The 16,876-nt window shown below is 48.2% G+C and overlaps 4 protein-coding genes and 1 non-coding gene across 5 annotated transcripts; 4 read left to right on the forward strand and 1 right to left on the reverse strand.

The window, feature by feature from the left end:
- The first annotated feature begins 391 nt into the window (after positions 1-391).
- LOC4328081 (phytosulfokine receptor 1) lies at positions 392-4,434 on the forward strand. Its single transcript, XM_015771902.3, has one exon. It carries the CDS (start codon positions 835-837, stop codon positions 4,015-4,017), a length of 3,183 nt encoding a protein of 1,060 aa, XP_015627388.1. The 5' UTR covers positions 392-834; the 3' UTR covers positions 4,018-4,434.
- Positions 4,435-6,630: 2,196 nt separating this feature from the next.
- On the forward strand, positions 6,631-10,596 carry LOC4328082 (uncharacterized). The gene is made up of 6 exons (XM_015771903.3): positions 6,631-6,797; positions 6,933-7,098; positions 7,577-8,137; positions 8,733-9,213; positions 9,320-9,401; positions 10,186-10,596. The coding sequence occupies exons 1-6, from the start codon at positions 6,759-6,761 to the stop codon at positions 10,387-10,389; spliced, it is 1,533 nt and encodes a 510-aa protein (XP_015627389.1). The 5' UTR covers positions 6,631-6,758; the 3' UTR covers positions 10,390-10,596.
- A 502-nt stretch (positions 10,597-11,098) lies between these two features.
- LOC4328083 (DNA-directed RNA polymerase II subunit 4) lies at positions 11,099-11,982 on the reverse strand. Its single transcript, XM_015771656.2, has 2 exons — positions 11,844-11,982; positions 11,099-11,766 (listed from the first exon to the last, which is right to left on the reverse strand). The coding sequence occupies exons 1-2, from the start codon at positions 11,890-11,892 to the stop codon at positions 11,387-11,389; spliced, it is 429 nt and encodes a 142-aa protein (XP_015627142.1). The 5' UTR covers positions 11,893-11,982; the 3' UTR covers positions 11,099-11,386.
- A 264-nt stretch (positions 11,983-12,246) lies between these two features.
- Positions 12,247-12,319, forward strand: TRNAA-CGC (transfer RNA alanine (anticodon CGC)). Its single transcript has one exon. It is a non-coding gene; the product is annotated as a tRNA-Ala (tRNA).
- Positions 12,320-12,388: 69 nt separating this feature from the next.
- On the forward strand, positions 12,389-16,740 carry LOC4328085 (protein LPA3). Its single transcript, XM_015771655.3, has 12 exons — positions 12,389-12,797; positions 12,946-12,976; positions 13,271-13,363; positions 13,464-13,526; positions 13,647-13,758; positions 14,315-14,400; positions 15,213-15,271; positions 15,358-15,460; positions 15,550-15,610; positions 15,840-15,922; positions 16,003-16,083; positions 16,386-16,740. Exons 1-12 carry the CDS (start codon positions 12,496-12,498, stop codon positions 16,443-16,445), a joined length of 1,134 nt encoding a protein of 377 aa, XP_015627141.1. The 5' UTR covers positions 12,389-12,495; the 3' UTR covers positions 16,446-16,740.
- The last annotated feature ends 136 nt before the right edge of the window (positions 16,741-16,876 follow it).

The raw sequence follows: 16,876 nt of genomic DNA on the forward strand, positions 1-16,876 counted from the left end.
GCTCCATCATGATGTACTATAACATTAGCAGGAAAATGACATGAAACAAAATGTATATCCTTGTTGTGCTTCCTAATGGATCCAAGAAAATAAGCCAAACTTACTAACAAAATAACTTAATCCCTGGTTTCATAATTCTTGATATTTTGAATAAGATTAAGATCAAGACAATAAGAACTTTGACTATCAACAAATTTTAAATTATTTAATTTAAAAACACTAAAACACGATGTATAGATTATTCTCGAAAAGAAATTTAACAAAATCAAACATTTTTACTTATTTTTTATGTGTTATAATAGAAAATCATAGTTAAAGATATATTTTAGAAACCATGTAGATATCCAAAACCTGAAGAACTATGGAAATGGAGAGAGTACTCTGATACAGAGACTACGTCTGAACGCAACAATTTCACATGAAACAAAGAGTTAGATTTACTCCATCATCTTAAAATATAAAAAGAAATAGTTTGGTCCCTCTTCCTAGTTCATTTGGTCTATAGAGTTACATGACCTAGAAAATGAAAAGACACGTCAGTAAGCAAACAGGCTTTGAAAACAATTAACCTGGAGAAATAGGAGTTTAGGACAGCTCATGAAGCTAGTATCAAACTTAACCAAAGAGTCAAACCCCAGACATGCTAGTAGTCAGTTAGTTAACCAACCTTCTCCCTCCTCTCTTCCACTTCGTGCAAGCATGAAGCTTAGCAAGCTCAAGCTGGATCGGATCATCTGATGTGAATTCTCTCTCACACCAATTCACCATGGATGGATGCCCATGACCATCCTTAGCTCCAGGAAGAAGAAGAAGAAGTGAACAGTAGCTATAGCCATGGGAAGCAGAGGAGGAGCTTTACCTGTTGCTGTACTGGTGCTGTTGCTACTGCTGGTGCTCAAGAACGGCGCCGCCCAGTCGCGGTGCAGCTCCGGCGACCTCGCCGCGCTGCGTGGCTTCTCGGCCGGTCTCGACGGCGGCGTCGACGGGTGGCCGGCGGGGGTCGGCAACGCGTCGTCGTCGTCGACATCGGACGGTGGCGACTGCTGCGCGTGGCGCGGCGTGGCGTGCGACGAGGCGGGGGAGGTCGTCGGCGTGGTCCTGCCCAACGCGACGCTCCGGGGAGTGGTGGCCGAGTCGCTCGCCGGCCTCGCCGCGCTCCGGGTGTTGAACCTGTCGAGTAACGCGCTCCGTGGCGCGCTCCCGGCGGGGCTCCTCCGGCTGCGGGCGCTCCAGGTGCTCGACGTCAGCGTCAACGCGCTGGAGGGGGCGGTGGCGGCGGCGGCCGTCGTCGACCTCCCGGCGATGCGCGAGTTCAATGTCTCGTACAACGCGTTCAACGGCAGCCACCCCGTGCTCGCCGGCGCCGGCAGGCTCACGTCGTACGACGTCTCCGGGAACAGCTTCGCCGGCCACGTCGACGCCGCCGCCCTGTGCGGCGCGTCGCCGGGGTTGCGGACACTACGGCTCTCGATGAACGGCTTCTCCGGCGATTTCCCCGTGGGGTTCGGGCAATGCCGGTCGCTCGTGGAGCTCTCGCTCGACGGCAACGCCATCGCCGGGGCTCTCCCCGACGACGTGTTCGGCCTGACGTCGCTGCAGGTCCTCAGCCTCCACACCAACTCGCTCTCCGGCCACCTGCCGCCCAGCCTGCGCAACCTCAGCAGCCTCGTCCGCCTCGACGTCTCCTTCAACAACTTCACCGGCGACCTCCCCGATGTGTTCGACGCGGTCCCCGGTCTCCAGGAGCTCTCGGCGCCGTCCAACCTGCTCACCGGCGTACTCCCCGCCACGCTGTCGCGATGCTCCCGCCTCCGCATCCTCAACCTGCGGAACAACTCGCTCGCCGGAGACATCGGCCTCGACTTCCGCGCCCTCCAGAGCCTCGTGTACCTCGACCTCGGCGTCAACCGCTTCACGGGGCCAATCCCGGCGAGCCTCCCGGAGTGCAGGGCCATGACGGCGCTAAACCTCGGCCGGAACAACCTCACCGGCGAGATACCGGCGACGTTCGCCGCGTTCACGTCGCTGTCCTTCCTCTCCCTCACCGGGAACAGCTTCTCCAACGTCTCGTCGGCGCTGCGGACTCTGCAGGGTTTACCCAACCTGACGAGCCTGGTGCTCACTAAGAACTTCCACGGCGGCGAGGCGATGCCGACCGACATCGCCGGGTTCGCCGGCATCGAGGTGCTCGTCATCGCCAACGGCGAGCTGCATGGCGCCATACCGGCGTGGCTCGCAGGCCTCAGCAAGCTCAAGGTGCTCGACCTGTCGTGGAACCACCTCGCCGGCCCGATCCCGCCATGGCTCGGCGAGCTCGACCGCCTCTTCTACCTCGACGTATCGAACAACTCCCTCCACGGCGAGATACCTCTCAAGCTGGCGTGGATGCCGGCGCTCATGGCCGGCGGCGATGGCAGCGACGAGGCGCACGTGCAGAACTTCCCCTTCTTCATACGCCCCAACTCGTCGGCGAGGGGGAGGCAGTACAACCAGGTGAGCCGGTTCCCGCCGTCGCTGGTGCTGGCGCGGAACAACCTCACCGGCGGCGTCCCGGCGGCGCTCGGGGCGTTGACCAGGGTGCACGTCGTTGACCTGAGCTGGAACGCGCTGTCGGGGCCGATCCCGCCGGAGCTGTCGGGCATGTCGAGCGTCGAGTCGCTCGACGTGTCGCACAACGCGCTCTCCGGCGCCATCCCGCCGTCGCTGGCGCGGCTCAGCTTCCTCTCCCACTTCGACGTCGCGTACAACAACCTCTCCGGCGAGGTCCCCGTCGGCGGGCAGTTCTCCACGTTCTCCCGCGCCGACTTCGACGGCAACCCCTTGCTCTGCGGCATCCACGCGGCGCGGTGCGCGCCGCAGGCCGTGGACGGCGGCGGCGGCGGCGGGCGCAAGGACCGGAGCGCCAATGCCGGCGTCGTGGCGGCGATAATCGTCGGCACGGTGCTGCTGCTCGCGGTGGCCGCGGTCGCGACGTGGCGGGCGTGGTCGAGGTGGCAGGAGGACAACGCCAGGGTGGCGGCCGACGACGAGAGCGGCAGCCTCGAGTCGGCGGCGAGGTCAACGCTGGTGCTCCTCTTCGCCAACGACGACGACAATGGCAATGGCGACGACGGCGAGAGGACGATGACGCTGGACGACGTGCTGAAGGCGACGGGCAACTTCGACGAGACCCGCATCGTGGGGTGCGGCGGGTTCGGGATGGTGTACCGCGCGACTCTCGCCGACGGGCGGGAGGTGGCGGTGAAGCGGCTCTCCGGCGACTTCTGGCAGATGGAGCGCGAGTTCCGCGCCGAGGTGGAGACCCTCTCCCGCGTCCGCCACCGCAACCTCGTCACGCTGCAGGGCTACTGCCGCGTCGGCAAGGACCGCCTCCTCATCTACCCCTACATGGAGAACGGCAGCCTCGACCACTGGCTGCACGAGCGCGCCGATGTCGAGGGCGGCGGCGCGCTGCCATGGCCGGCGCGGCTGAGCATCGCGCGCGGCGCGGCGCGCGGGCTGGCGCACCTGCACGCGACGTCGGAGCCGCGCGTCCTCCACCGCGACATCAAGTCGAGCAACATCCTCCTCGACGCCCGCCTGGAGCCGCGCCTCGCCGACTTCGGCCTCGCGCGGCTGGTGCGCGCGCACGACGACACGCACGTCACCACCGACCTCGTCGGCACGCTGGGCTACATCCCGCCGGAGTACGGCCACTCGTCGGTGGCCACCTACCGCGGCGACGTCTACAGCCTCGGCGTCGTGCTGCTCGAGCTGGTGACCGGGCGGCGGCCCGTCGACATGGCGAGGCCCGCCGGCGGCGGCCGCGACGTGACGTCGTGGGCGCTCCGCATGCGGCGGGAGGCGCGGGGCGACGAGGTGGTCGACGCCAGCGTCGGCGAGAGGCGGCACCGCGACGAGGCCTGCAGGGTGCTCGACGTCGCGTGCGCCTGCGTCAGCGACAACCCCAAGTCACGGCCGACGGCGCAGCAGCTGGTGGAGTGGCTGGACGCCATCGCCGCCGCCGCCGCCGACTGACACGAAGCAGCACGGCGTTAGTATATGAACAAAAAAAAAAGAAAAAAAAAAGACGAGCTGATGATTCCAGTGTTCTGCATTGCTGAAAGTTTTGCAGTAAACAGAGTAGATTATTGTGCAGTCGCAAAGGCACGGTACAGTAAACACATGGTAATTACTACTAGTAATTGACAGTGTAACAGTATACATGTATAGTGAGTGGTGTGTTGTTAGTTTACACTTGTGACTTGTGTGTGTGTGTGAATAATAGCATCTGCAGTTCTGCACTGCAAGCTCAAAGTTGGGCTGTGCAGCGTTCGAGTGAATCAGAACTGCTAATTTTTAACCATGTACTTCTTCTTCATTTCGAGGATCTGATCTGGGATTACTGCTGATTTGGCAGTAACAACATGAAACAAGAATGCACGTATCATGTCACCATCTGTTGCTGACTAGGAGTAATTTTCTCTGTTTTGTTTCGGGTTGGTGATATGGTCAGTTAGCTACCTTGTCTGTACTGAATTTGCAAGTAGATATACCGTGCTGATGTTCTATCTAGAGCACTATTGGTTGGCCCAATAAGCCAAAGTAAAAAAAAATCAATATTTGAATTTTGGAGTTGATCTTAATATATTTTCAATGTAATTCTTTTTAGCATTAGTTTTTAAGTTGATATGAACAAATATATAAAAGTTTTACGTATAAAATATTTTTTATTCTCCAATAAACTGTTTTGACTTATTAGAAAATATGGACATGACGAATGAGATTCTCAGTTTTTAGTGAACTTTGACTGGCTTGTTTGGGAAAGAGGGACTTATTCCAAATCCCTGTCACATCGAATGTTTGGACACTAATTTAGAGTATTAAACATACACAAATTACAAAATCCATTTCATAACCTTAGACTAATTCGCAAGACAAAACTTTTGAGTCTAATTACGCCATGATTTGACAATGTGATGCTACAATAAACTTTTCATAATTATAAATTAATTAGGCTTAAAAAATTCGTCTAGCAGATTAGCTCTCATTTATAAAATTAGTTTTTTTATTAGTCTATATTTAATACTTTAAATTAGCTTACATCCATTGGATGTGTACTAAAAAGATTCTCGACGGCACATTGGCATGGCGCTGAATCTTCATGGCAGTGGATGCCATGCAGCTGAATCCATGTTATTACTGCGGTTAAGTTTCTGTCCTGGATGGCTGCATTGCAGATATGGATTAACACGTGCGAGATTAGCAGTAAACTAACATCGGAATCGACAGGAGTATTCCTATTCCTATCTTGTTAATCTGCTAGATTTTAGTACTATACTCTGATGCTTTAATTTCACTACGTAGTATAGTACTCCCTTCATCCTTGAATGTTTGACACCATTAACTTTTTTAAATATATTTAATTATTCGTCTTGTTAAAAAAATATAAGTAATTATTAATTCTTTTCCTATCATTTGATTCATTGTTAAATATACTTTTATGTATATATATATAGTTTTAGGGCCTGTTCACTATGATGCCAAAAAAAACCTTAGCAAATTTTGACATTGTTAAAATTTTGGCAACTTGCCAAAACTTTGGAAGGATTTCTTATATAGTTATCAAAATTTGGCATCAAACTAAACGTGGCTACTTTTTTAGCAACTTTACCAAAATTTGGTAAGGTTGAAAATGACATCAAAGTGAACAGGCCCTTACATATTTCATAAAATTTTTAGAATAAGTCAAACGGCCAAACATGTTTAGAAAAGTCAGGGTGTGAAACATTTAGAGAACTAGGGAGTAGTGCACTAGTACTCCACTATCAGGTTTTGTCTGAACATCATCAATTCCTCATCCATTGCCATGGCGGCATGGCGCCGCTGCCGCTGCCCCCAGGCTTTGATGATCCATGGTCCACATGAGCAAGAACAAAACAACACTCATTCTGCTCTTAATTAATGTGCAAACAGTTTGCTCTGCTCTAATTAATCACAGAATCCCGAGCCGACGTGCACTCCCCAACAGTAATTACCATTTACCCATGCTCATGCCGGACCCGAGCACCGGGCCCACCTGTCATCGACGCCATGCCCTTTCTGAGCCCACCCCACTCACATGCTGGGGGGCTCGGGAGTCGGGAGGAGGAGGAAGAAGGACACGGCATGATTGGGACGTGGGCCCCACCTGCAGCGACTGTTAGTCCAACGTGGCACTATTCATACGCACCCCTCGGATCGCGGCAGGGGAGGTGGGACCCACCGGTACAACCTGGCATGGAGGTCTACCCACACCCCACCGACATGTGGGCCCTGAGTGAGGGGGGCCGGGGTGTACAGTGGCGTGGGGTAGAACTGAGATGGGTGAGAATGTGATTTTTAACATACGTGACTCGGCGCAAGGACCAATGGGGTACTCGAGGGTGAGAAAAAAAAGAGAGAGAGAAAGTGCCGTTGCCGGTGAGGTAATCCCACATCATCCTCCCGCGGATTTACCATTTTGTCCAGTTTTCCGATGGGTGGACCTACATGTCGGTGACACAGATATCAGTGGCATAGAACGTAATTGTTTGTAAATGGAGGGGGTAAAGGGGTAATTTGGTGTCCGTCAAAGTGCAGTCAAAGCGCACACACTCCCGAGCTTAGCTTAGCTTTTAACTGCTCGTCTCATCACTCTCCACCTCTCTCCCTCTCTCTCTCTTCCTCGCGCTCCCACGCCACGCAGCAGCCGCAGATCTCCACCCGCCTCCGGCGAGCCCGCCGCCGCCGCCGCCGCCATGGAGTACGAGCGCATCGAGAAGCCGTTCCCCACCCAGGTACGTGAGTGGCCACCCTCCGCCGGCGCCGCCGCTGCCCCCATTTTTGCCTCTCCGGGCGGGGCGTGTTGCCACTGCTCGGTACCTGTTTGGAGTAATGCGTGGTCGGCTGCTGTGCTGTTCTTTTGGATTTAGGGCGGTGGGTTCTCGCCGAAGCGGCTGCGCGCGATGTTGCTGGGGGTGGAGAAGCGGCGGAAGGGGCAGGAGGAGGAGGAGGAGGGGGACGCCGGGGAGGTGGACGACGAGTACGGCGCGGTGCCCAAGTCCTCTGTCAGATCCGACGCCGACTCCGATGCGCGCAGTGAGTACTCTTGCCCCCCCGCTGCCCAACCATTCTGACTTTTGCATTTTGGGGTTCTGGTGGCTTCGTTGGTAATGCTTCAATCTTGGGAGGGTTTGGTCGCCTGCATTGCACGATTTGGACCAGCTGCTCTAATATGGAGATGACCAATCCTCTTCTGTTCAAGTGGGTTAATGACATGAGAAAAAGGGAGATATATCTGTATTTGGCTTGCTGGCAATGGTTGGTGAATTGTGGTTCTATAGACATTGAAATGTTTTCCTTTTTGTCTTTTGTCATCATGGGGGAATTTGAAGGGCACCGAAGTCCAACCTCCTTCTAAGTCTTGTACCTTCGCATTGAATAATTTCAGGTAGAAAGTGCGATGGTATTGTTTTTAGTGGGCAGCTGAACTGAAAGTGACAGACCATGATTGCTTTGAATCTTCAGATGATTTCAGTGTCCTCAAACTGTGACTGATTTATTTTCTTTGATGTAGGAGGAGGTAGCATGTGCGAAGAATACAAGGATGTAGATGTGGTGAGCACCATCTCAGAATCTTCATCCTCGTTGGAGACAGGGAGTGGGCACCGATCGCGTGACACCCACTCCATGGGTTCACGAGTAAGGGTGCCTGAGGAGGACTCCTGTGACTCTGAGAGTGTGGCTTCAAACTTTGAGTTCCATAAGGAGCGAGGGGCCTCTGCTCGGTCTGTGACGGCGGCAATCGTTCCTCCATTCTCAAAGCCTGCACCATCAAAGTGGGACGATGCCCAGAAATGGATCGCCAGCCCGACAACAAACCGTCCTGGTAGGGCTGGTGGAGTGCCACAGAGGAAGATGGAAAAAACTAGCTTTGGTGGCGGGAGGCTGCCGGCTACGAAGGTTGTGTTGGAGGCCACAGAGGAGATAGATACTAAGAGGGTTGATCCAAGCCAAGAGAAAAGGGAAATTGGGTGGCAAAAAGCGGTGAATTGGGCCCCACCTGATCCATATCCAGAAGTTGAGACTTGTGCAAAGTCTGCACTTGCTGAAGAAATTACAGTAGCTGATTCAGCTGGTAAGGAGTGCTGCAGTCTTTATGTCATCATGCCTCAGGTTCTTCGGTTTTTCTACTTTCCATAAAGTAGTTTGTGGTACAATATATAGTGTTATTAATCCTTCCACTAAGAGTCTGATTGATCTTCTGTTGCCATTAGTTGAGTGGAGCATTATGCCATGGAGGGCTCCGCACATTATGAATCACTAACTCACCATCACCGCTGTCTCATTCACAATGGCAATACTCTGCATTTGACAATGTGCAGAGCTTTATTTCCCTTTCAACAGTTTAGTTACAACAGTTGCATAGATGAATTTATACAGTTTGCATGTTTGTTCCTTTAGATAGCTGATAGTCAACAGGAGAACCACTAATGCAGGCAAGATTTCCTTTTCCAAAACTTTATGTAACACGGTTTCATCAGTTTTCCATGATCCACTCTGTTAATACGTCCTGCGTGTAAAGTATTTATCCTTATTTTTAAAAGTGAACAGTAATATTTGCATCATTTTCTAATGTTCCTTCAAAGAAATGGCACAAATTTTGCCTTTTCTAATTAGAAAATGAACAAAATCATATATGGCTAAAATTTTGAATTTGTGGCTTTGGGCAGTTACTTTTAGTCGCCATGATTCATCTGCCACGCTTCAGAGCGCGACAACATGCATACCTCCCCCACCAACAGTCCGATCAGTGTCAATGAGAGACATGGGTACAGAAATGACCCCTATTGCGAGCCAGGAGCCATCCCGAACAGGAACACCGGTGAGAGCAACGAGTCCAGATTGTTCTCGCCCAACTACTCCACGAAAAACAATAGGCCCCAATGCAATCGGTGCTGTTATTGGCCATGGTGAATGTAGCAACGTGGAATTAAGTGAACAAGAATTGCAAATGAAGACTAGGAGGGAGATAATGCTCCTCGGCACTCAGCTTGGTAAAACCAACATTGCTGCATGGGCAAGCAACAAGGAAGAGGAAAAAGATGCATCACTTTCGCTTAAAGGAGTGCCCATGGACCAATCTACACAGAAGGTAACAGAAATTCGTGCAGCAGCGTGGGAGGAGGCAGAGAAGGCTAAATATTTAGCAAGGTTCTTCACTAAACTCTATTTCTCTTGTTGCAAAAAAAAAGGATTGTCTTTGTATGTTTTTGCTAAATTGTCCCATTGATCGGTGAGTCACTCTATTGCATTCCAGATTTAAACGAGAAGAGATTAAGATCCAAGCATGGGAAGATCATCAGAGAGCAAAAATCGAAGCTGAAATGAGAAAAATTGAGGTAAGCTTTCTGTCATCCAATAGAAGCATTGTAATAATGCATTGTAGTATCATCTTAACTGAGATGTTTTTGATTCTATTTTGACTTTATTTCCATGTTTACATGCACATTAAATAATATGGGATTTGTTCTTCTGATTATGGGCTTATGGCTGTTGGCTGATGATCTTGTGGACTTTTGGTACTGTTAAGAATGCACATCATGCCATTGACATAGGAAGCTAAATATATTACTGCTGTTGGGAGTTTAGTAGCTGATCACCTTTTACAGTGTTATCTGAATTCACTGTCCTTCCCTCTTACAATTATGTTTCAATCTGCTTATCACAGATTTGTTCCACACACAGCCAATAAGTATCATATGGTTACGGTTGTGAGGCTGTACTGTTTATTAAGATATTATATTGCCTTAAGAGAAGAGTAGTAGAACAATGCCTTCGTCTCAGACTAAAACATAGCTTGGGATTATACCTAGCATCACTTGATCAATTTTTCCTGTCACATCGGCATGATGCTTGGTGTTTTACCATAAACTTCCATCAATTTGGATATTGCATAGCAATTTAAGTATCAATTCTTCTTTTTTTTTTTGAAACAACCTGCACCAGTGGGACGTTTCAAGTATCAATTCTTCCATTCAGATGCATCATACTTTGTTAAGAGTGAACAATCCGATTTGCTTTACTTGTCCATCTCTGTACAAGTACAATTGTTCTTGTACGATCAATTTGGGAAACTACACTGCCCGTGGCTAATGGATGTTTCCATGGCTTCTGTTTCTCCAGGTCGACGTGGAAAGGATGCGAGCCCGTGCGCAGGACAAGCTGATGAGCCAGCTCGCATCGGCGAGACACACTGCCGACGAGAAGCGGGCCGCGGCGGAGCTGAAACGGAGCCGTGCGGCTGCAAAGACGGCGGAGCAGGCAGACCACATCAGGAGAACCGGCAGGATGCCGTCCTCCATTGGCTGCTGGAACTGGTGCTCGTAGTAGCGTAGCTAAGCTCAAGCAACTGAAGCAAGCAAAAAGCTCTCCTCACTATGTCTCGCAAGACTTGAAGCGCCATCATCTGTTTTTACCGTGATCTTGTAGAATATTGTCTTTTGATTGGTTTCAGTAGATATAAGTCAGAAGAAGACGAGTCACTTGTAAGTAACTATGGAGCAGTATATAAGATGCAAGCTTCTTGCCTTTTTCTGTGCTGTGTGCTTGTTATCTTGTACTTGGATGTCAATCTGTCACAGTGAGCTACAAGCAGCTCCACCATGCTGAGGAGGTGTTGAGGCTCAATTCGGATTCCCGGATCACCAGTGCAGTACAGAGTATATGTGTGCCGATGTTCATCACTGATGTGAGATAGAAGAACAAAGTTTTTACGGAAATTCTTACCCCTTTAGTCCTTTTTACTCGTAGCGATTACAGTGGAATCATGTTTGGTCTTCACATGTCAATAAAACTACACAAAAATTAGTACACCATTCAATTGTTGCAAATACGTGGTAAGGTAACCTCTTTTTAAACCAAACAGAACAAAGAAAATCTGGCTGGGTTGTTTCCTGGACAATTTTTTCTTCATCCTGTGCAACGGTTTCAATCAATAACATACTGGTAAAATCCTTTTTTTAAAATCACACATGAATAACTGATAGTAAAATGGAAACATCACTCCCAGAGATCATACATAACAGAAAGACAAACATAAGATAAAAGGAGTGATTATATGAATCAGTACTCCAATTCACCTCCTTTTTCTTTTCAAAAGTCACTAGATAGATATTGACTTAATCTCGGTTTTCATGATCTCACTACATTCCTCCTGAAGGTGATACACTGATACACAGCAGAACTTTGGATCGATTTGATATCGAACAAACCTCAACGAGCATTCAAATCAAATGAGCCCTAATTATGATTCACCTTCTCTCAAGAAGATAACACAGATATTAATTAGACAGTTCACCAGCAAATCTGATAAGCTACAGTCCTACTACTCGAACTTCTTGATAAGGGAGAGGTCGTTGAGCATCTTGTCGATCTTCTCGCTGCCGGGGTCGCCGACGAACCTGCCGCCGGAGCGGAGGGAGGGGACGAGGGCGGAGGCCTCGTCGCTGGTGTCGGGGCAGAGGTTGCCGAGGGTGCAGAGCTCGAACTCGGCGAGGCCGTAGCGGCTCAGCGTCTCCCTCACCTGCCTCACCGCGTCCGGGTTCTTGTACCGGCTGAACCGCTTCACGTACTGCAGCGATTTCTCGAACACCTGCGACACCTGCGACGACGGGTCCCCGTCCGACATGTGCTGGATCTGCTCGTACTTGTGCTCCAGGATTATCGCCACCTCGCAGTTCATCAGGCACTTGGCCTTCAAGAACTCTGCAACCCATCAAACCCTAGGTATCAAATCAAATCAAACCGATACCTCTACTCGATTCCGATTCGGACGGACTCACCTTCCCCGATCTTGAGCTCCGCCGCGTTCTCCTCCTCCTCGCCGGACATCTCGGCGCGCTCTCTCTCCCCTCTCGGTGGCTCACCTCAACCTCGGCGGCTATGGCGTTGGCGATGCGGCTGCGGGCGGAGTCTGGACTCGGGAGGGGAAAAGAAACCAAGGCGGCGAGAGGCGCCTCTTAACGGGCTGGACTCACGATCCGATTCGCTAACAGGCTAGGCCCATTAACGCATTGGGCCGGCTCGATCTGCACGAGCGTGTTCCTTTCGGGGTGATCTGGACCGTCCATCCGTTTACTACTCGACGGCGGCGGCGAGTGGTCGGCGACAAGGACGGCGGGCGTGTCGTCTTCCCCGGCGACGGCGGGGATATGAAGGGGCTCGATTCCCGAGGAGATCAGCATCGGGGGTGTAGCTCATATGGTAGAGCGCTCGCTTCGCATGCGAGAGGCACGGGGTTCGATTCCCCGCACCTCCACCTCACTTCTCTCTTTTTTTTAATTTATTTTTGGTGGATTTATCCGGTGCGGTGGTGCGGGCTCCACGTGGCAGTGAGGCAGGTGGTGGCCTCGAGGCGCCCGCGTGGATTGCAGTGGCGCTGCTCGTCACTTCGTCTCCTCCTCTCCACCACTCGTCGTCGTCGGCGGCGTGGCCATGGCGACACCCGCGCCGCTCTCCGGCCTCCGCCCGCGCGCTCCCGCTCCCGCTCCCGCGGCGCGCAGTCGCCTGTGCGGCCAGTCGCCGCCGGTCGTGGCCCCGCGGCTCGGGGCGTTCCCGCGGCGGCGTGGTGGGGCGGCACGGTGCTCGCCGCGCGCCGAGGCCGGGGACGTGGAGGCGCTTAGGGCGGGGGTGTCGGTGTACAAGCCGCGGTCCTACGACGTGCTCGTCTCCGACGCCGCCCGCTCCCTCGCCTGCGCCATGGACGAGGGCAAGACCCGCCTCGAGATCGAGTTCCCGTACGCCCGCGACCTATTCATTCCCTTTCCTCCATAGATTCGCGCCACCATCTCGCCTAATCTTTTACTTAGTTGGTTATTAATAATGCTTGCATTATCTCATCCTCCTTGTCTCATTTTTTTTTTTGGTGGTGGTGCTTGTGAAAAGGCCTCTGCCGAGCAACATCTCTTCTTACAAGGTATACTTTGCATTTCTATCTCAAGCTCGTCTCATAACTCACACTCATTGTTCTAGTTTCTTGCTTTGTTATGAGTGAATTCTGTAACAATGCAAAGACTAATCTTGATGTATATTATATAGACTGCTCTAGTTTCAGTTTGAATGCTGCTGCTACCTCTGTATAATGTTGTTTCAAAGCAGAATCTCTCTTTTTCCTTGGCTTCAAGTTAAAAAGGGTTTAGCTTTTGTTGCCACATACGTGTGATGAACGCTTGTTTCTAACCATCCTACCCTGCTTTGCTTCGTTTTCAAGGGTTCCTCGGACGAGTTCATCGACGCCAACATCCAGCTTGCTCTTGCTGTTGCCAGAAAACTTAAGGAACTCAAGGGGACTAGATCTTGTATTGTAAGTTCAAGTTTCATGCCTTGTCCTGCTCCAGAATCATTCTGGCATTTGTGGGCATATGCAAATCTTTTCTCATAAATTATCTTCTAGTTGATTCCAGGTGTTTCCTGACCTACCAGAAAAGCGCAGGGCATCCCAGTTGTTCGGGACTGCTCTAGACTCGGTAAATAATGCCTCATGAAACAAAATATCTTAAGAGGATGCAAAAAATTGTTTTTTCCCCTCATGACGGTAGGAGCTTATTTGGTTACATTTCTCTGTTTTCTTTTTCCACCTCTTGTAGATTGAGACTGCAACTATCAGTTCCCTGGATGAGGTATCTACCGGACCTGTTAATACCTTCTTCAGATCAATGAGAGATACCCTGGATTTTGACTTTGCTGACGATGTTGAAGGTGAATTGACCAATAGCTTTGTCTAGTATGGTAGGAGTACTACATTAAACTATTAAGAAAACAGAATTTATATTTATATGACTCCAAGAGGCTGTCACGTCCAAGCTAGATGAATCCTTTATCGCTAGCATTTTATCAGAATTTTCTTATGTCTGACCTCACTTCAATGTTCAAGCCTTCTCTATAGAGGAGATACCTTGGAGAACCATTAGCCTGTGATACATGATAAATAAAATTGATTTGGTAAAAACATCTTTGTAAATTTCCTAAAAATGTACAAGTATCTCTTTTCGTACAAATGGCAAAGTCTTTAAGTTGCTACTTGGCACAGTTCAAAATTTTAAAATAGAGTGGAAGGACATGGTTGATCAGTGGGTAATTATTCATATATAAGCATTATGGATAATTATTCGGTGGTATATTATTGTGTCAGATTTTCAGCAGATATTTCAAGTAACAACCATCAGTAAAAGTTGAACATTATCAATATGAGACAGATTTCTTATAAGCATCCTTGGAAAAGAAAATCATAACTACCTGGCTACTGTGGGTACAGATCGATGGAAATCTGATGAACCACCATCGCTATATATCTTCATCAATTGCAGCACACGTGACCTTTCAACTATAGAGAAGTATGTGGTATGTCTAAAATGATGCTTTGTTTCTTGCCAACATGTATGCAAATGTACTTTTTGGAATGCTTGGTTTGCATTGTTGTGTTTTGGCCATCATTTGGCCAGTTAGGTATTTATTATTCTACTGTTAATAAACGATCATGTTCTGAGCTTGATGGATATCACTATGAATAGAAACTGAAGAAAGAAAGTTGAGGAAGGCATGCACAGCTGCAAATAAGCCTTATATGATTGCCACACGATTTACTATTCTACTATCTCTATCCCATAATATAAGGCGTGCACACATTCCAAGATTCAACTTTAAAAACATTTGACCAACAATTATTATAATATAAATTAAATTTTATTTGTTAAAATTAATATCATTGGATTGACATTTAAATTTACTTTAAGATGATTATAATTTTGTTGCAATAAACCTTATAATATATGAGAAATTTTAAGTCAAAGATTACTTTTGAAGACTGCACCAAGTTTGACCATGCCTTATATTATGGGATGGAGGGAGTATATCAAGTGCCTGATATCTAAGAAAATGCAAGGAATTTTGAATCAACACCACAACCTACAGAGTTTCTCTTTCATTTTCCATTCACTTGTATATTGTAGTTCTTTTTCCCTGGAACAAGAATGAAAATTTTCAACCTTCGATGGTGGAAAATGTAGAATATTCTTTGTAGTTTGTCACACGTAACGTAAGGAAATAGCATGCAACACAAGGTTTTGAGGAATAATGCATTAATTGTTTGTTTAGCAGTTGTGTTAGTTTGTGCATTTGTTTGATTCATTACCCATCACTTTGCTATTGTTCAGGAACAATTTGCCTCATCTGTCCCAGCCCTTCTCTTTAATCTTGAACTAGATACCTTGCGGTATGTGTCTTATATCCCACCTGATGGCTTGTTCCTTCTAAACTCTATTGATCGCCTTAGGATAACTTATGATCTTTATCCTCCAGCTCTGACTTGGGGCTTCTGGGATTCCCACCAAAAGATTTGCATTACAGATTTCTTTCTCAGTTTACCCCAGTATTTTATATCAGGCAGCGTGACTACTCTAAGGTATCCATTTGTTTTACTTTTACAAACTTAACCATTCCTTTTGTGTATCTGAACCATCTATGATTAGTATTTCTCCCTATACTTTGTAGACAATTGCAGTCACTCCATATATCGTGAACTACAGTGGTGCTGTATTCCGTCAATACCCAGGTAATACTTTAGTAGAAAGTATCACCAGCAGTACAAAATTTTGTTTGGCAGTATATGTCCGCTTCAAAAAGATCATAAATTTGTGCCTTTCAATCCATCATGATATTTTTGTAACAGAACCAAACTAAATACTAACATATGAGAGGTGCGATTCTGGGTTGGCAATCGACATCATCCTTCTCATCATCCCTATTAGGTACTGATTTGAGTAAATTATTTTTGTGTTCAGGGCCCTGGCAGGTCATGCTTAAGCAAGCCGATGGTTCTTATGCATGTGTTGCAGAGAGTGCAGCTCGGTTCACTTTGGGACAGGTCATACAAAATTTTGCTTGCATGAATTAGTTATGTCATTTTGGAGTTGTGGTGTATGATGTTCCGTGTTTTTCATTCAGGCTAAGGAAGAACTGTTAAGAGTTCTTGGTTTGCAAGAAGAACAAGGAAGCTCACTAGAATTTCTCAGAAGAGGATACAAGGTTTGCATCTTTGTCTCACTTTAATTGTAAAATGCAAAAATGATTAGCATAATCAGCTTCATATCATCATGCTGATTTCAAATGATTCGTTCGATGTACTTCTATCCCTGCCACCTCATGTGCAAACTCCAAATTCAATATGAAAGTTTAAACTTCATTATCGTAGCAGGCTAGCAGCCTGTCTCAAAATAAAACTTTAAGCTCTATTATGGTTGCACCTCCAAAGTACCTTTTGCAAATCTGCATTTCGTCAAGAGCTAGCATTGTTTTACCATCTAAAGAGTTAACCTGTAATAATGCAGAATGCTACTTGGTGGGAAGAGAATGTTGATCAGGAGAAATCGTCAGCATGGCGAACTTGAGGTTGAGGCCCTGCTGCTGCCTTGTCTGGGTGCTGATCTGATTGGCGGCGAGTGCAGACAGGAACAGAAGAAAAAAATGGTTGTCTGAAATTGCAGAGCCCAGGCGACAAGGATGCAAATTGCCTGTGCTGCAATTGTACATTTTGTGATTGTAACATGTTACTGTGTGAGTAACAGGCATTAGAGTTTTGAGAGGATTTTCCTTTCTTTTTCGATGATTATATATGTGTTGGACTCTGCTTCTTTGAAGCATGAAGCAACTTCACATTTTAAATGGAAATTCGTGTTCATCCAATTGTACTTTCTCCCCCTCCCTAAAAAGCAATATGAATGGAAATTATCCTTACAAAAAATTGTTTCGGCCACTCTGGAGATTATTCTTTTTCATGCTAAAATATGATTATGATTATTTTTATTTTTTATCAAGACAA

Source organism: Oryza sativa, chromosome 2 (genome assembly GCF_034140825.1).
Source record: "Oryza sativa Japonica Group chromosome 2, ASM3414082v1".
Classification (NCBI taxonomy): Eukaryota; Viridiplantae; Streptophyta; class Magnoliopsida; order Poales; family Poaceae; genus Oryza; species Oryza sativa.

Excerpts from the sequence above, each read along its gene's own strand:
- LOC4328081 (XM_015771902.3), top strand. The coding sequence starts at position 835 with ATGGGAAGCAGAGGAGGAGCTTTACCTGTTGCTGTACTGGTGCTGTTG.
- LOC4328082 (XM_015771903.3), top strand. The coding sequence starts at position 6,759 with ATGGAGTACGAGCGCATCGAGAAGCCGTTCCCCACCCAG. Across the intron at positions 7,099-7,576 it reads CGCCGACTCCGATGCGCGCA|GAGGAGGTAGCATGTGCGAA; the intron begins GTGAGTACTCTT and ends TCTTTGATGTAG. Across the intron at positions 9,402-10,185 it reads CTGAAATGAGAAAAATTGAG|GTCGACGTGGAAAGGATGCG; the intron begins GTAAGCTTTCTG and ends CTGTTTCTCCAG.
- LOC4328083 (XM_015771656.2), bottom strand. The coding sequence starts at position 11,892 with ATGTCCGGCGAGGAGGAGGAGAACGCGGCGGAGCTCAAGATCGGGGAA. Across the intron at positions 11,767-11,843 it reads GGAGCTCAAGATCGGGGAAG|AGTTCTTGAAGGCCAAGTGC; the intron begins GTGAGTCCGTCC and ends GATGGGTTGCAG.
- LOC4328085 (XM_015771655.3), top strand. The coding sequence starts at position 12,496 with ATGGCGACACCCGCGCCGCTCTCCGGCCTCCGCCCGCGCGCTCCCGCT. Across the intron at positions 15,923-16,002 it reads CTCGGTTCACTTTGGGACAG|GCTAAGGAAGAACTGTTAAG; the intron begins GTCATACAAAAT and ends TTTTTCATTCAG. Across the intron at positions 16,084-16,385 it reads TTCTCAGAAGAGGATACAAG|AATGCTACTTGGTGGGAAGA; the intron begins GTTTGCATCTTT and ends GTAATAATGCAG.